Source organism: Rhinopithecus roxellana, chromosome 14 (genome assembly GCF_007565055.1).
Source record: "Rhinopithecus roxellana isolate Shanxi Qingling chromosome 14, ASM756505v1, whole genome shotgun sequence".
Taxonomy (NCBI): Eukaryota; Metazoa; Chordata; class Mammalia; order Primates; family Cercopithecidae; genus Rhinopithecus; species Rhinopithecus roxellana.
The window spans coordinates 106,165,553-106,178,232 of NC_044562.1; the positions used below are offsets into that span (position 1 = coordinate 106,165,553).

Consider the following 12,680-nt stretch of genomic DNA (forward strand, 5'->3'; position numbering starts at 1 on the left):
CGCACCACCTTCTTTTTCTCCACTGGCTTCTGGGACCCCACCCGGCTTCTCTCTCATCTCGCGCATCTCAGACTCATCTGCCCATGGGAGCGCCCCAGGTCCTGTCTTGTCTTCATCTTAGCACTCTCCGAGGTGCTGCCTTCTGCTCCTTGGCTTTAATACAACCTATGGACCCATGGCCCTGACTGCTCTCTAGAATTGCGGATTCTTTCCTCCAATTGCTTTCTTGACACTGGCACGTAGATAGCTAATTAGACTTCTCAAACTGGACATTGTCAAAACTCTGAGCTGCTCACCTGCTCACCCTTCCAAGCATTCTTCTCCCTTCCCCCCATCAATAGCACTTCTGTGCTTGCAGCTGATCCAGCCAAAGATCTAGGTATATCCTTATTTCCCCCCTTTCCTCGCTCCTAATACTCAATCTATTAGTAAGCATTGTCAGCTTTTCCTCCACAAAATAACCCAAATCTGCCTACCTCACCCCAGCACCTGGGTCTAGGCCACTCTCACTGTTTGCCTGGATCTCTGCAACAGCCTGATGTTCCTGTCTCTACTTCTGCCCATACTCACTCTTCCACACTGCACCCAGAAACGAACCCCATTACTCCACTGCTTAGAACACTCTGATGGTTTCCCATGGCACTTGGAATAAAATGCAAACCCCACCTGACTTAAAAATCCTATATAATCTGGTACCACTCTGCCCTTTGCTCAGTAGGCTATGGCTGCAAGCTCATTTCTGGCCCAGAACCTTTACCTTAACCATTCCCTTGACTGGCTTATGACTCTTGTCTTCCCCAACACCACCCTCTAGTGAGTCACTCCTTGTGGTATTTCAGATGTAGGCTTAAATTTAAACTCAAGACCCCCTGACCACCAAAGTAACCATTCAATAACCCTCACTATTTATTTTTATAGCACCCTATTTATTTTTATAGCACCTACTGTTATTTTCTTGTTTTCTTGTTTGTCCGTCTTCCTGGAAGAATGTGGTTCCATCAGAGCAGGGACCTAGTCTGTTTTATTGGTCATTGGTTTTACACAGAGGGCATTCACCAAATGTTTCTATCCCTCACCCACTGGGGGAGTTAGGGTGAGTCCTGCCCCAGGCTCTCCCTGAAGCCTAGCTGGCTGGCTGAGGAGTAATCCTAGCTCTTTGGATGATTGCTAAGCCACGAGACCCACCCTAGGATGCAGGCATCTGAATTAGGAGGAGCTGGCCTGCATTCTGGGATCCTAACTCTTGTTACCTCCCCACCAGCACTGCCCCCTGACAGGGGCTGATAGCTACCTGTCACAAGGCTGCAGACCAGCCACGCAAGTTTTGCTCTCTTTCGAGCTGTCTGTCTTGGTGATGCTTAGATGTTAAACAACACTCACTGAGTGCTCACATGATGACACTGCGCTAAGCACCTTCCACAAGCATCTGCTGACCCCTCACAGCTCTGAGGCGGTATTATCATCCCTATTCTACAGATGAGGAAACGGAGGCTCAAAGGGGTCCTGGAAGCCAGGCGGTCTAAGACCAGAGCCCACTCTTTCTGTCCCTGTTCCACTCTGCCCTAAGGCTTGCTTCCAGTTCCCAGGATACTGTAAGGCTGGGAAACAGGGTCAAAATGGAGCTGATGAGTGTTAACGGCAAATAATGAACTCTACTGTGCACGCTTGCAACAGACTTTATATATAGACTTTAACTGTAAAAGAGAATGACTAAAAAAGAGTATTTGGGCTCATGTTCGCTTATTTATAAAACTTGAAACTGATTGTTTAAATCACACACCTCTTTAAAAGCAAAATGGTTTTAACCATCACATTTTGAATTTAAACAAACACCAGGCTGCAAACACATTAGCAATCAGAATGCAATTACCAGCAAAATGCTGTTAAAGTGGAAAACACTGGAATTTTGGCAGTAATCTTAGACTGAAAGGGCCTTTCTGGGTAAGTCACAGAAGAGTCATTTACAAGATAACTTCTTTAAGGCCACAAGTCTGTGCTCATGATGTTTTTCTCCCAGTTCAGTGGCCTACATTTTGAAATAAAAACTGGAAACTTAGATAGATGTTAATAAAGCAAGTCCTCCTAAAATCAATTTACCTATGACACATATTATTTAATCACAGAACTAATTGGAAAGAAGAAATAAAGAATTTACCTCAGGCAACCTGTCGTGTTACGCAGAACTAGTGAAGTCTGAAATTTAATTTTATGATCATCATCAAAAGAAGAGTTATTCCATCCAGAATGTGGAACGATCACAGTGTTTGTTAAGGTTGAGAGAGCATCTCGAATGATTGTCATTTTTACAGCATCACATGAGGATAAATTCCAAAGAACTCCTAAAAAAGGAGATTTAAAAGATCAAATAGTTAGAGATCCTGTGGCTTTAGAAATAAAATAAACATATTAGCTCTAAATAATATGAAGTTAGTCTGTTCCAAACCTAATCTATGGCCTGTATTTGCAACCAGGTTGGGGAGAGACCTCTAATGAGTTTTGAGTGAATATATGAGCCTCCGACAGCATATTACAAATGCTTAATATTCACCCTCTTAGATTTTAGAGCCTCTGTATCTATCAGGCAAGGTGACTGTGGATTTTGCAAAGCAAATTAGTTACTCTGTAAAGGGAGAGGGGCACAATCCAAGCAAGGGTCTTGAATATAATGCATCTATGATTTTTATAAAACTGCTATTCATTGCATTGTATTTTACATTTAATGGCTGTGTGACAAACCATTTTTAGAATTTAGTACTTGGAAAAATATTTTTTTCTTGAAAGACTGGCATGTTTTTCTTCATCTGCTTCCTTTTCTTACTTTTGCTATCAGGAAGCTCAAGCTTCAATAGAGCACTTGCCATAACTTGCCTGGCACGACGTTTGTTATATTTGCTTCATCCACCTTACTTAGATAAGGTTTAAACACTTCTATATCAATTTTAAGAGTTTTATTATCATGTGCTTTAGAAATACACGTTACTGTCATTCCTTTTTGGAGATAGGTAAAACTAACAATAAATTAAGAAGCGCCTGTATTGTAATTCATATCAAGATTTCAGGATAACAGATCCTAAATGGAGCTTATTAGAGTTCTATTTAATGATATTAGAGGGCCTTAATCTTTGCATCAGGTATGAGGTAGCTTAAATTATTATTATAGCACAGGTGTTCCAATAATTGCTCTCATAGACATTGGAGCGAATTTGAGATGATACCTACCCTAACGTCATTTTCACATCAGTGCATCTTCCTGAGTAAGAGGAAAGTAGATGGAGAAGAGATGGTACAGCTGGTTTTCTCTGCATTCAAGTTCCCCAGAGCCCTCCACTCCTGGCATATCCCTGGCAAGTTGCTCGAGTCTGTACAGTGCTTTCACAACTACCAACACACAAAAACGTTTGTGGCCTTGCAGAGAGGGAGGGGTGGCAAAATCTGCCTATGTCCACGAGAGTGTGTCAGGCCTGTGAACATGACTGATCAAGAGCGTGGCCCAGAGACAAGACCGAGCACTGCTGCTCCAGCTGTCGTGGCCCAAGAAGCCAGCCTGGACACTGCCTGCCCAGCCTTCTCTGGGTGCCCCTGTAAAGGAGGGTGGTATGGGGAGGAAGACAGGAACCCCTTCCTTTGTGGAGGAGGGGGAGGTAGAAGCCAAGGGCTAGAAGTGAAAGGGTGAAACAATCCTCTGACTCTAAACTGTGTGAGGACTGCCCCTTCCCAGGTCTGTCCAGTGGAGGGAATGGTCGGACTGGAACCTGATGCTTGTGCTCTGGCCTCCTCTTGTGTTCTGCTCTGGACCTGTGCCCATTACTTTCCTCTTTCACTTGGCTTTGACTTCTGATCTTGCTGATTTGGTTTCCCTTGTTCCCCAAGGACTTTTGCCCCTTTTCTGCTCCTATTCCACCATAACTGCAGCCTTCAGGACACAGAATGGGAGGGAGACTTAAGACAGTTCTAAATCAGGCAAGTAAAGACCCTGCTTTACCTCTGAAAGCTTGTTCTGTTCTTTTCTTCTGTTCATGACAGACCTTTGCTTATATAATTATGTTGGGGTGCACAAAAACTAGGGTCCTGGTTAGAAGGCAGCACACATTATGGGTACTTATGAAAAGAACTTAAATTCTACAGTTGGAGCTATTTCTCCACGGATTCTTAGAAAATTGGCTATGCTTCTATATAAAGTGCTTTTGGGCAATGGTTTTAAACTGTGCTCCCTGGATCCTGGGGGTTTTGCTGGCCTCCTGTAGCGGCAGCCACGTGGGAGTTGGGGAAGAAATGGTCCTAAGGCTCTGGATCCCCACCCCAATTGACTCAGAGCAGCTTCATATTATCTATGCTCCATTTTGGGCTTCGTTGTGTTTCTGTTTCAAATCTAAAAGACATTTGATAAGCCTGACGACCACAGAAGGGACCTGGGAGCTAAGGATGAGAAACACTTTTTTTGGCAGTCTGTCCTAACCAAATAACAGGGCAAGGGAGTGAAAACAGAAGACAGAGTTGGGTCAAGGCATAGCAGGGCAGGACAACAGACTCTGTCACTAACGTGGGCTTTAACATTTCCTGCTAGGGAGGCCAACCATAGCCACCCTGGGCCCTGATGGGACCTCCAGGAGCATGAGCCAGCTACAGTGGCAGCATGCGGCCCAGAAGCCATCAGTGGGAAAAGGGTGATTCCCTAACCTCCCCTGCAGACAGTTTCATAACATGTGATTCCTAATGCCATTGGCACAAATTTTCTGTCACAGCTTTCGAATTCCTCAATGCATGGTGGAGAGCTGCATTTTTCAGTAAGATATTTTCAACTTCACAGAATAAATGCATTCCAGTAAAGTCAGCTGTTTATGGAGAGTCTCTCATACGATAATACTGGATATATATACAGAAAATTAAACAAGCTGTGTCACAAACTTCAGGTGAAAACATGACTAAGAAGAGTGGTTCTTCAGCATATTGGATCCTGGAGGTGATGCCTAGAAATTATCTGATTGCTTTCAGAAAAACCCGCTTTTTTGTTGTTTCTGTCTCTACTCCCAGCTACTTCTAACACCTACTTCTGGCAAGAGGATATTTCTCTGATTTGAGAATTTCCCTGATTTTCATGCTGGTGGTAGAATTTTGTCCTGCTCTTTCTTTTCTTCCCAGGCATTCAGAATGACTGATGGAGCTGTATGTCACTCTACAGCTTAGTATTAGCCAGTATATATACTTGGGATTGGACATAGCGTAAACATTCCTAAATCAATGTAAAGAATGGTAGCATCACCATTTACCGTGGCTTTACTCTGTGCTAGGCATTGTGTGCTTTACATATAATACCTTAAAGAGCCAAGTTGTCCCAAATTAATTAACTTTCCTTTTTAAATATTTTTATAGGTTTGAAATTCTACATGTCGATTAAAAAAAAAGATGAACATTTATATGCTGAAATTTAATTTTAATTTCATTAAGCAAGTATTATATAATGAGGAAGAAATACCCTATTATTATCCATCCTTTTATATGTATGTTGTGTGACACAAATGCAGGACACATAGTAGGTGGTCAAAAATATTTGTGACGGATCCATTTTTATATCTTGTATTTGTTTTTAGATTTCTCTTTTATTTCCTGCCTATCGGACTTAGCTTATAAGTATTATTATTATTACCTAGCCTTTGTGCCTTTTTGTAAAACTGAGTATTCAGGAGTGTCTTTAAAATTTGCAACTGGGGGAGAGGATCTCTAACAAAGTTTGTCAGCATACTTTTGCCTGCCTTTCATATTGAGACCAAAATAGATGGGTGCTGAAACCACCATCTTAGTTATGGGGATAGGAGAATCCAGTTGCCATTCTATCTCCCAGAATCAGAAAAGTCACACCAACATGCCAGAATCCCCATCCCTCAAAGTGCAAAACAGAAAGGAACAGTGCTGACAAATTATAAAACATAAAGTTGTTAAAAAATATGTTCCCCTTCAGTAGACAGGCTGACTCTGCTATCTTTCAGTCAACTAAAATGACTTATGGATCATAACAGTAGCCTACCATAGAAATTCAGGCTTCCATTTCTGCAACTTCCAAAAAAAAAAAAAAAAAAAAAAAAAAGTTCAGTTATTCTTGACCAGAAAAAAGGAAAAAAGGAAAGGTTCTATTTTTGCTAAGTATGTGGTGTTCAAGGGACCCACAAAAAGGCAGCTTTATCACCCTGCATTGCGTGTTATATTATCCCTCTAATCCTGCACTTCACAATGTAACACAAAGCTGCAGCCTTTGGTATGGATTTAACTCGCCATTCTGAGCAGCAAAGCAAGTCTCAAGGCACTGCTTTTTCTTCCTCACTTTCTATTCCAAAACTAAGGTTATATAAAGCCAAAACAACCAGTTCTAGTCAACAAATAATGGATGAAAAAGATTGAATTAAACTTGAAAGGCTTAAATATGAAATGATTAATTTGGCTTTTTTGCTCAAAGTAAAAAGCACCTCTCTTAAGACCGGCTAATAACACCTGTGTGTGCTCGACCTCACTAAAACAGTGTTCTCTCTACTTTGTCTAGGGCTTCATTTAATGGGTCAGGAAGAATCTTGCTAGGGCAGTAAATAATGAATAGAGAATATACCAAGTCCCAGATGTAGTAAGACTGATGAGAAAATGAAGAGCTGTAGGATTAGCCTTCTCCATCAACATGACAAACCTCTAACTCCAACATCCTAATGCAAAATTTGCTTCAAAAACATTTATTGCTATATTCCATTATCTCCTGGTTCCCAATGGGAAAGTTAAAAATAAACTAGAATTTGGTTGAGGAAGCTTGAGGTTTTATTTAATTTAAAGCAATTAGCTATTTGTTGTGAGGACTAAGAAAATAAATATACAAACTAATTTAGAAAATATTAGGGAGTTTCATGCATATTATTGTAGAAAATGCTGCTTATTCTCTGTCACAGGAACAAGTACATATAATTATGAGTAACCAATAATCACAATGAAATACTGCCATGAGAGATGAAAGTTCATTTTCCTCACAAAGAATGAATAAAGTAATTAAAATACCATTTCACATAAATCCTACACTGCACAATTTTGAAAGAGCTCCCATTTAAAACTAGCTTTATAGCTATTCTAATGGCCAACTGATAATTTTATAGTCGAATTAGAAGCTGATTTTACTGATTAATTAAAATAATAGCAACTATTTGAAAAATGCACTTCTTAAAGGATATTAAAAAACAACCAACAACATTTGGAAAATGCGATTTCTCTGGTGGCGGATACGCAAGGCAGCCTACTCAACTGTTTTTCTTTTTGATGTGAAAGACAATCTTAAACCATTCATTTTGAGACAGCAGTCAATTTATGCCATGTTTCCTAATTATATTTTAAAAAGCCCAAGTGTTTGTAGACATAGTCAAAAGAAAAAAAGCAACAGCTAAAAAGGTGCCAATGTGCTTCAAACATCATCACTGGACAGGCCCCTGCATTTTCCTTCTTGAGTGAACCTTGCTCTGAGTGCTCTGGTTTCAGTTGTGCTCCTTCACAACACGTTCATGAGGGAGGCAGGTAAAACTACCCAGGCTCAGGGTGTGAGGAATCGTCAAGGAGATAACAGATGCTAAGGTTTTGTGCACACTCAACCCCCACTCCATTCCCAGTACAAAGCAAGTATCATGACCAGTGGCTAATGGGACTGTGCATTCCCAATGAAGCTCTCTGGGGGAACACTGACCCGTATGTATTCCTCCCCACCGCCCGCCCCAGCTCCTGGCAATTCTGCATCTATGGGCTCACTGGAACAGACTGGTGTCATAAATAACCACCCTGCAAACATTCTTGAAAAATGGGGGTAGAAATATTAGATTAATAGCACAAACATAATAATATCAGGGTTGCAGATTTTATCAGGGCCCTTGCCTGCTTCTCCTAGCACATGCCTCCATTATCATTCCCTATATAGTCTCTGGCTGAAACACTCAGGATCTAGCAAACACACATCTTCATTTCTTCTCTATACAGCTGCCACTGAAGTTCTCCCCTTAGCCCAACGGGTTTTTATAAACTTCTGTGGCTTTTTCTTGGGAAGAGAGTAATGCCAAGATGCTATGGGGCCTACATCCTGCTACGATATGGCTTCCCGTCAGCCTTAAAGTTACACACCTTGCACCTTTGAGATTTACGTTACCTCTACCCAAACGCAGTATAGACCTGTGCTGCCCCATATGGTGGCCATCAGTCACATGTGGCTACTTGAAATATGGCTAGTCCAAATTGAGATTCACTGTTAAGTAAAAAATAGATTATGAAGACTGGGTACGAAGAAGTGAATGCAAAACATCTCATTAATAATTTTTATATTTCTTAGAAGTTGAAATACTTTGAAACTATTAGGCCAAATAAAATATGTTATTAAAATAGATTTCCCATGGCTGCTAGAAAACGTAGAAAATATGCAGCTCATATTATTATTCTATTGAACAGTGCTGGCAGAGATGCTTGCTTGCTTCAGGGGAGCTGTCTGTTCTCAGGGGGGCCTTACCACAAACAGTTACACCACCAGGCAGTTATGACGAAGGGCAAGAAGAGCAACAAGTATGGCTTGAATATCCTGTGTGCCAGGCGCTAAACACACATCATCACAAAAACACCAAGCAGCAGGTAATGTGTTATCACTGGCGACACTGAGGTTTGACAGTGGTGATGTGCCTGGAGCCACAGAGCTGGAAGGAAACAAGTCAACCTGGCTCCAAAGCTCATGCTCATTCGAGACCATGCCACTTCTCCCTGGATGTTTTTCAAAGTGTGTGAACTTCTGTTTGATAGGAGAATGGAAGACCACATTTGAGTTGGAGTGTCAAGGACAGAGGCCAGAAAGAAGCAGGTTTGGGGTGCAGAGCTCTTTAGGCCAACTATAGCCTGGGAAATGAGTAGAAGGGGCGACGGAGCTGGCTGGCAGGTCACAGGAGCTACTGATTTGGACAGGCAGGTGGGAAAACCTGAACTGCAGGCACAGGTGTTATCCCAGGGAAGGGGGTGAGGCCGATGGGCCAGGAGGGGCAGAGTCTATTTCACAGGACAGGATGCAGGAGGGAGGTGATGAGGACCTGAAGGAGTGAGGAGGCCAAAAGGCAAGGGAAGTGCCTGTAGTGAGAATTTGGAGCCAGTTGCAAACTGAGGGTGACGTCACAGGTAAGCCAGCAGTTTGAATTATGTGTGAAAATATGGTGCTGTTAACAGAAATGAGGAAGTCAAGGGGGTGGTGGGGAGAACCAGTGCCATAAAAATGTCTGCTGGGCTAATCAATTGCCCAAGCTTTCTTTTTTTTTTTTTTTTTTTTTTGAGACGGAGTCTCGCTCTGTCGCCCGGGCTGGACTGCAGTGGCCGGATCTCAGCTCACTGCAAGCTCCGCCTCCCGAGTTTACGCCATTCTCCTGCCTCAGCCTCCCGAGTAGCTGGGACTACAGGCGCCCGCCACCTCGCCCGGCTAGTTTTTTGTATTTTTTTTAGTAGAGACGGGGTTTCACCGTGTTAGCCAGGATGGTCTCGACCTCCTGACGTCGTGATCCGCCCGTCTCGGCCTCCCAAAGTGCTGGGATTACAGGCTTGAGCCACCGCGCCCGGCCATGCCCAAGCTTTCTAACAGGGCTGAAGGCTGTCAACAAATTATGAAATCTAAGTGAAACTGAAATAATGGGAAAACAATTATTGAGACAGGGATAAAACTACTGTCCTCAGTTATAGAAAAATACCTTTCTCTGGATAAATTCTGAGCAAAACAAGTTATGGTGGTACATAGCCATTCCCAGCGTTTCTAAGATGCCACTATCTGAGCAGAGTTCCTGAAACCCGTGCAGTGATCCCTCCATGCAGTGAGGCTCCTGGTCTACAGGTGTGGCTTGAGGCTTTCTCCTTCCTGCCCCGAAGCATGAGAGACTGACTGCTGCACTCCCTGCTGGCTAGCACAGAGCACTGCAGGTGGTGGACAGGCCTGCCTTACTCACCTCTGTGTTCCCTGGGACTTCCTGCACAGCAGATGCATAATCCTCATGGGGCATGGGGGAGCTCACCAGGTCCAGCTGTGCTCGGAACATCACCATCTCAGCTTTCAGGGCAGTGGAAAGTGGATGTTCAGATGGTCTGAGGGCAAGATGCTTCCTAGGAGGGAGCTGTGTGGAAGTAAGCACCTGGGCTGGCCACAGAGGCTGCACACATGGGCCCCAGCCTGTATATTCCATTTGAAGGTGATTGTTCCTGCCGTTGAAATTTGCCCCTAGCTGGGACAAGATAGATCTTTAGTGCCTTTAGAGAATATAAGGGTTAGCCCGAGTTTCTGTGATTTTGCAGGCATAAAGGTGGATCACAGCACCTTTGAAAAGATCTATCAATTTTTAGAGATCTATTTACAGAATCATATTTGCATTTTAACGTATTCTTCTTTATTCTAATTTTACCACTTCATGGGTATGCTTTGAGGATTAATGACATAATGTAGTTATACAGTTCTATGTTCCCTGGAAAGGCATTTCTACAGAAAATAAATAAGCTTACAATTCAGAAATGCTGACTGAGAATTGCCCATATGGGACACAAAGAGTGGTTCCTTCTGTTGGAGCAGTGCTAATAAAAGGGAACAGGCCACACGAAAGGAAATTAGAGAATCTCTCTGGGGCAGAAATGGCAGTGGGAGCAGTGGCCCTGGCCACCCTTGTTCTTCAGGTTATTTCAGTGTGACACAGAATTAAGTCATTTACACTGTCACAGTTACACTCTCATAGAGATCTGCCCAAGAAACTGTCACTGAAGTCATATATTCCACAGCTGACCTACATGTTCCAGGAACACACTTGCTCATTTGTAACTGCACTATTCAACACCCAGATGTCTGGTGCTGGCAGAAGCTTAGAGACAAAGATGCCTCCAGCTGTAAGCTACAGAGCATCACACTCAGAAACTGCAAAGCATTTGCAGGACCTGGTCTGGGATCTCCAAATTTCCACCTTCCTTGCATTTATAGGCCATCTAGTCAACTGAGGGAGCATGTCATAACAGGGTCTCTCTCGTGCTGAGAAGTTCCACTCTGACTGATGTCTGAATACCCAAGTCTTATTAGTAACCTTCTGAGACTCCCTACTTGACTGCCTCCTTGTGCCTGGCACTCGGAAGCCTATACTCAAAATATAGGGTCATATTCCACTTACAGAGTTGAATCTTTTCATACTCAAAACTATAAATCTTGAATTACAAGACCTAAAAATCACATTTCATAGGTTTCCTAAGCAAACTGAAGCTTTACTTGATCCCTAGTTTGATATTATAGTGCTAGTGATGAAATTCAGGGATATTTCTCTATGGTCCCGGATAAAATGCAGAGAGTAAAGTTTACTGTGGGGCTTTTTTCTTCTCCCTTTTTGGTGGTAATCTTAAAGAACAAAGGAAATAACATTTGTACCCTCCAGATTTAGCTCCTGTTCAGCCCTTTTCAGTGGCCAGGGTAGACAGGGGAAGGGTCAGGGAAGAAACACCTCCAGCCTGGACATCAGGAACTCAGCCTGGAGACTTGCCTGCTCAGCCTTCCTGAACTTCAATTTCTAATCTGTAATAACGGGAAGAGAGATTTCTTTAGGGTTCTTTCCAGTTCAAAGTTCTCTACCAACTGAGAATTGGTCTATTTATAATAGACGTTTTTTGTCTTCTTAGCAATTAAACTTTTAAAAATTTGTCATTTCTCATTACACATTTTCAGGGTTTGAAATGTTCAGTAAATAAGGGAATCTGTTTCTGTTGTTATTGTTTTATTTATTTTTTTGAGAGAGAGTCTCTGTTGCCCAGGCTGGAGGGCAGTGGCGCGATGTCGACTCACTGGAACCTCTGCCTTTCAGGTTCAAGCAATTCTCCTGCCTCAGACTCTCTAGCAGCTGGATTACAGGCGTGTGCCACCACACCTGGCTAATTTTTGTATTTTTAGTAGAGACTGGGTTTCGCCATGTTGACCTGGCTGGTCTCAAACTCCTGACCTCAAGTGATTTGCCTTCCTCAGCCTCCCAAAGTGCAGGGATTACAGGTGTGTGCCACCATGCCCAGCTATGTTTTATAAAGTGCACCAAGTGATATGGATCCTTACTGATTTGGGCTGGGAATTGGGAGGAGATGTTGCTAGATTTCTAAAAATGACCCATACAGCTTCTAACAGCCCTAGTGGTCCGTTACAGTAGGATAGAAAGTAACAGGCTGACTCCTCTCTGGATCAGAGAATAAATGACCTGTTGTGAAGGCATTTATTAACTAGGCTAAGGGGACATGCTTCGTAAACTGTTTTCATCCTGTAATGGCAAGTAACTGTCCAAAAGGCATGTCCACTAAGCTCCTGCTTTTTATAGCACATAAGACTAATTCTTGCCAGACTATTCTGCCCTTTGTTAAACCTTAGCCTGGCCCATCTACCCTTCCTTAGTTACAACTATTATTTTCTTATTAATTTATCATCGAATTAGAAATATGGAGCTAATGATCAGGAAAACAATACGCTTCATTTCATATTCTGCAGTGTCTAGAATCCATTGCTGGCATCCAAACATTTCACAATAAACAGTGGAAATATTTTACTTTGCTATATGGATGAATAATCACTAGCTAAATTGGAAGAAATGTACATGTAGCAGTCATATGAACAAAGTCTATTATTACTGAAGAACAAAGGCTACTTTCTGATA

General features: G+C 42.5%; 1 protein-coding gene across 10 annotated transcripts in view; it reads right to left on the reverse strand.

Annotated features, from left to right (window-relative positions):
• Positions 1-12,680, reverse strand: part of PKP4 (plakophilin 4) — a 228,895-nt gene that overhangs the window by 20,985 nt on the left and 195,230 nt on the right. For all 10 annotated transcript variants that reach the window (XM_030916540.1, XM_030916537.1, XM_030916543.1 and 7 more), the window contains one exon: positions 2,156-2,339. In XM_030916540.1, coding sequence (XP_030772400.1) covers positions 2,156-2,339 — 184 coding nt within the window. The remainder of the gene's footprint in view (positions 1-2,155; positions 2,340-12,680) is intronic.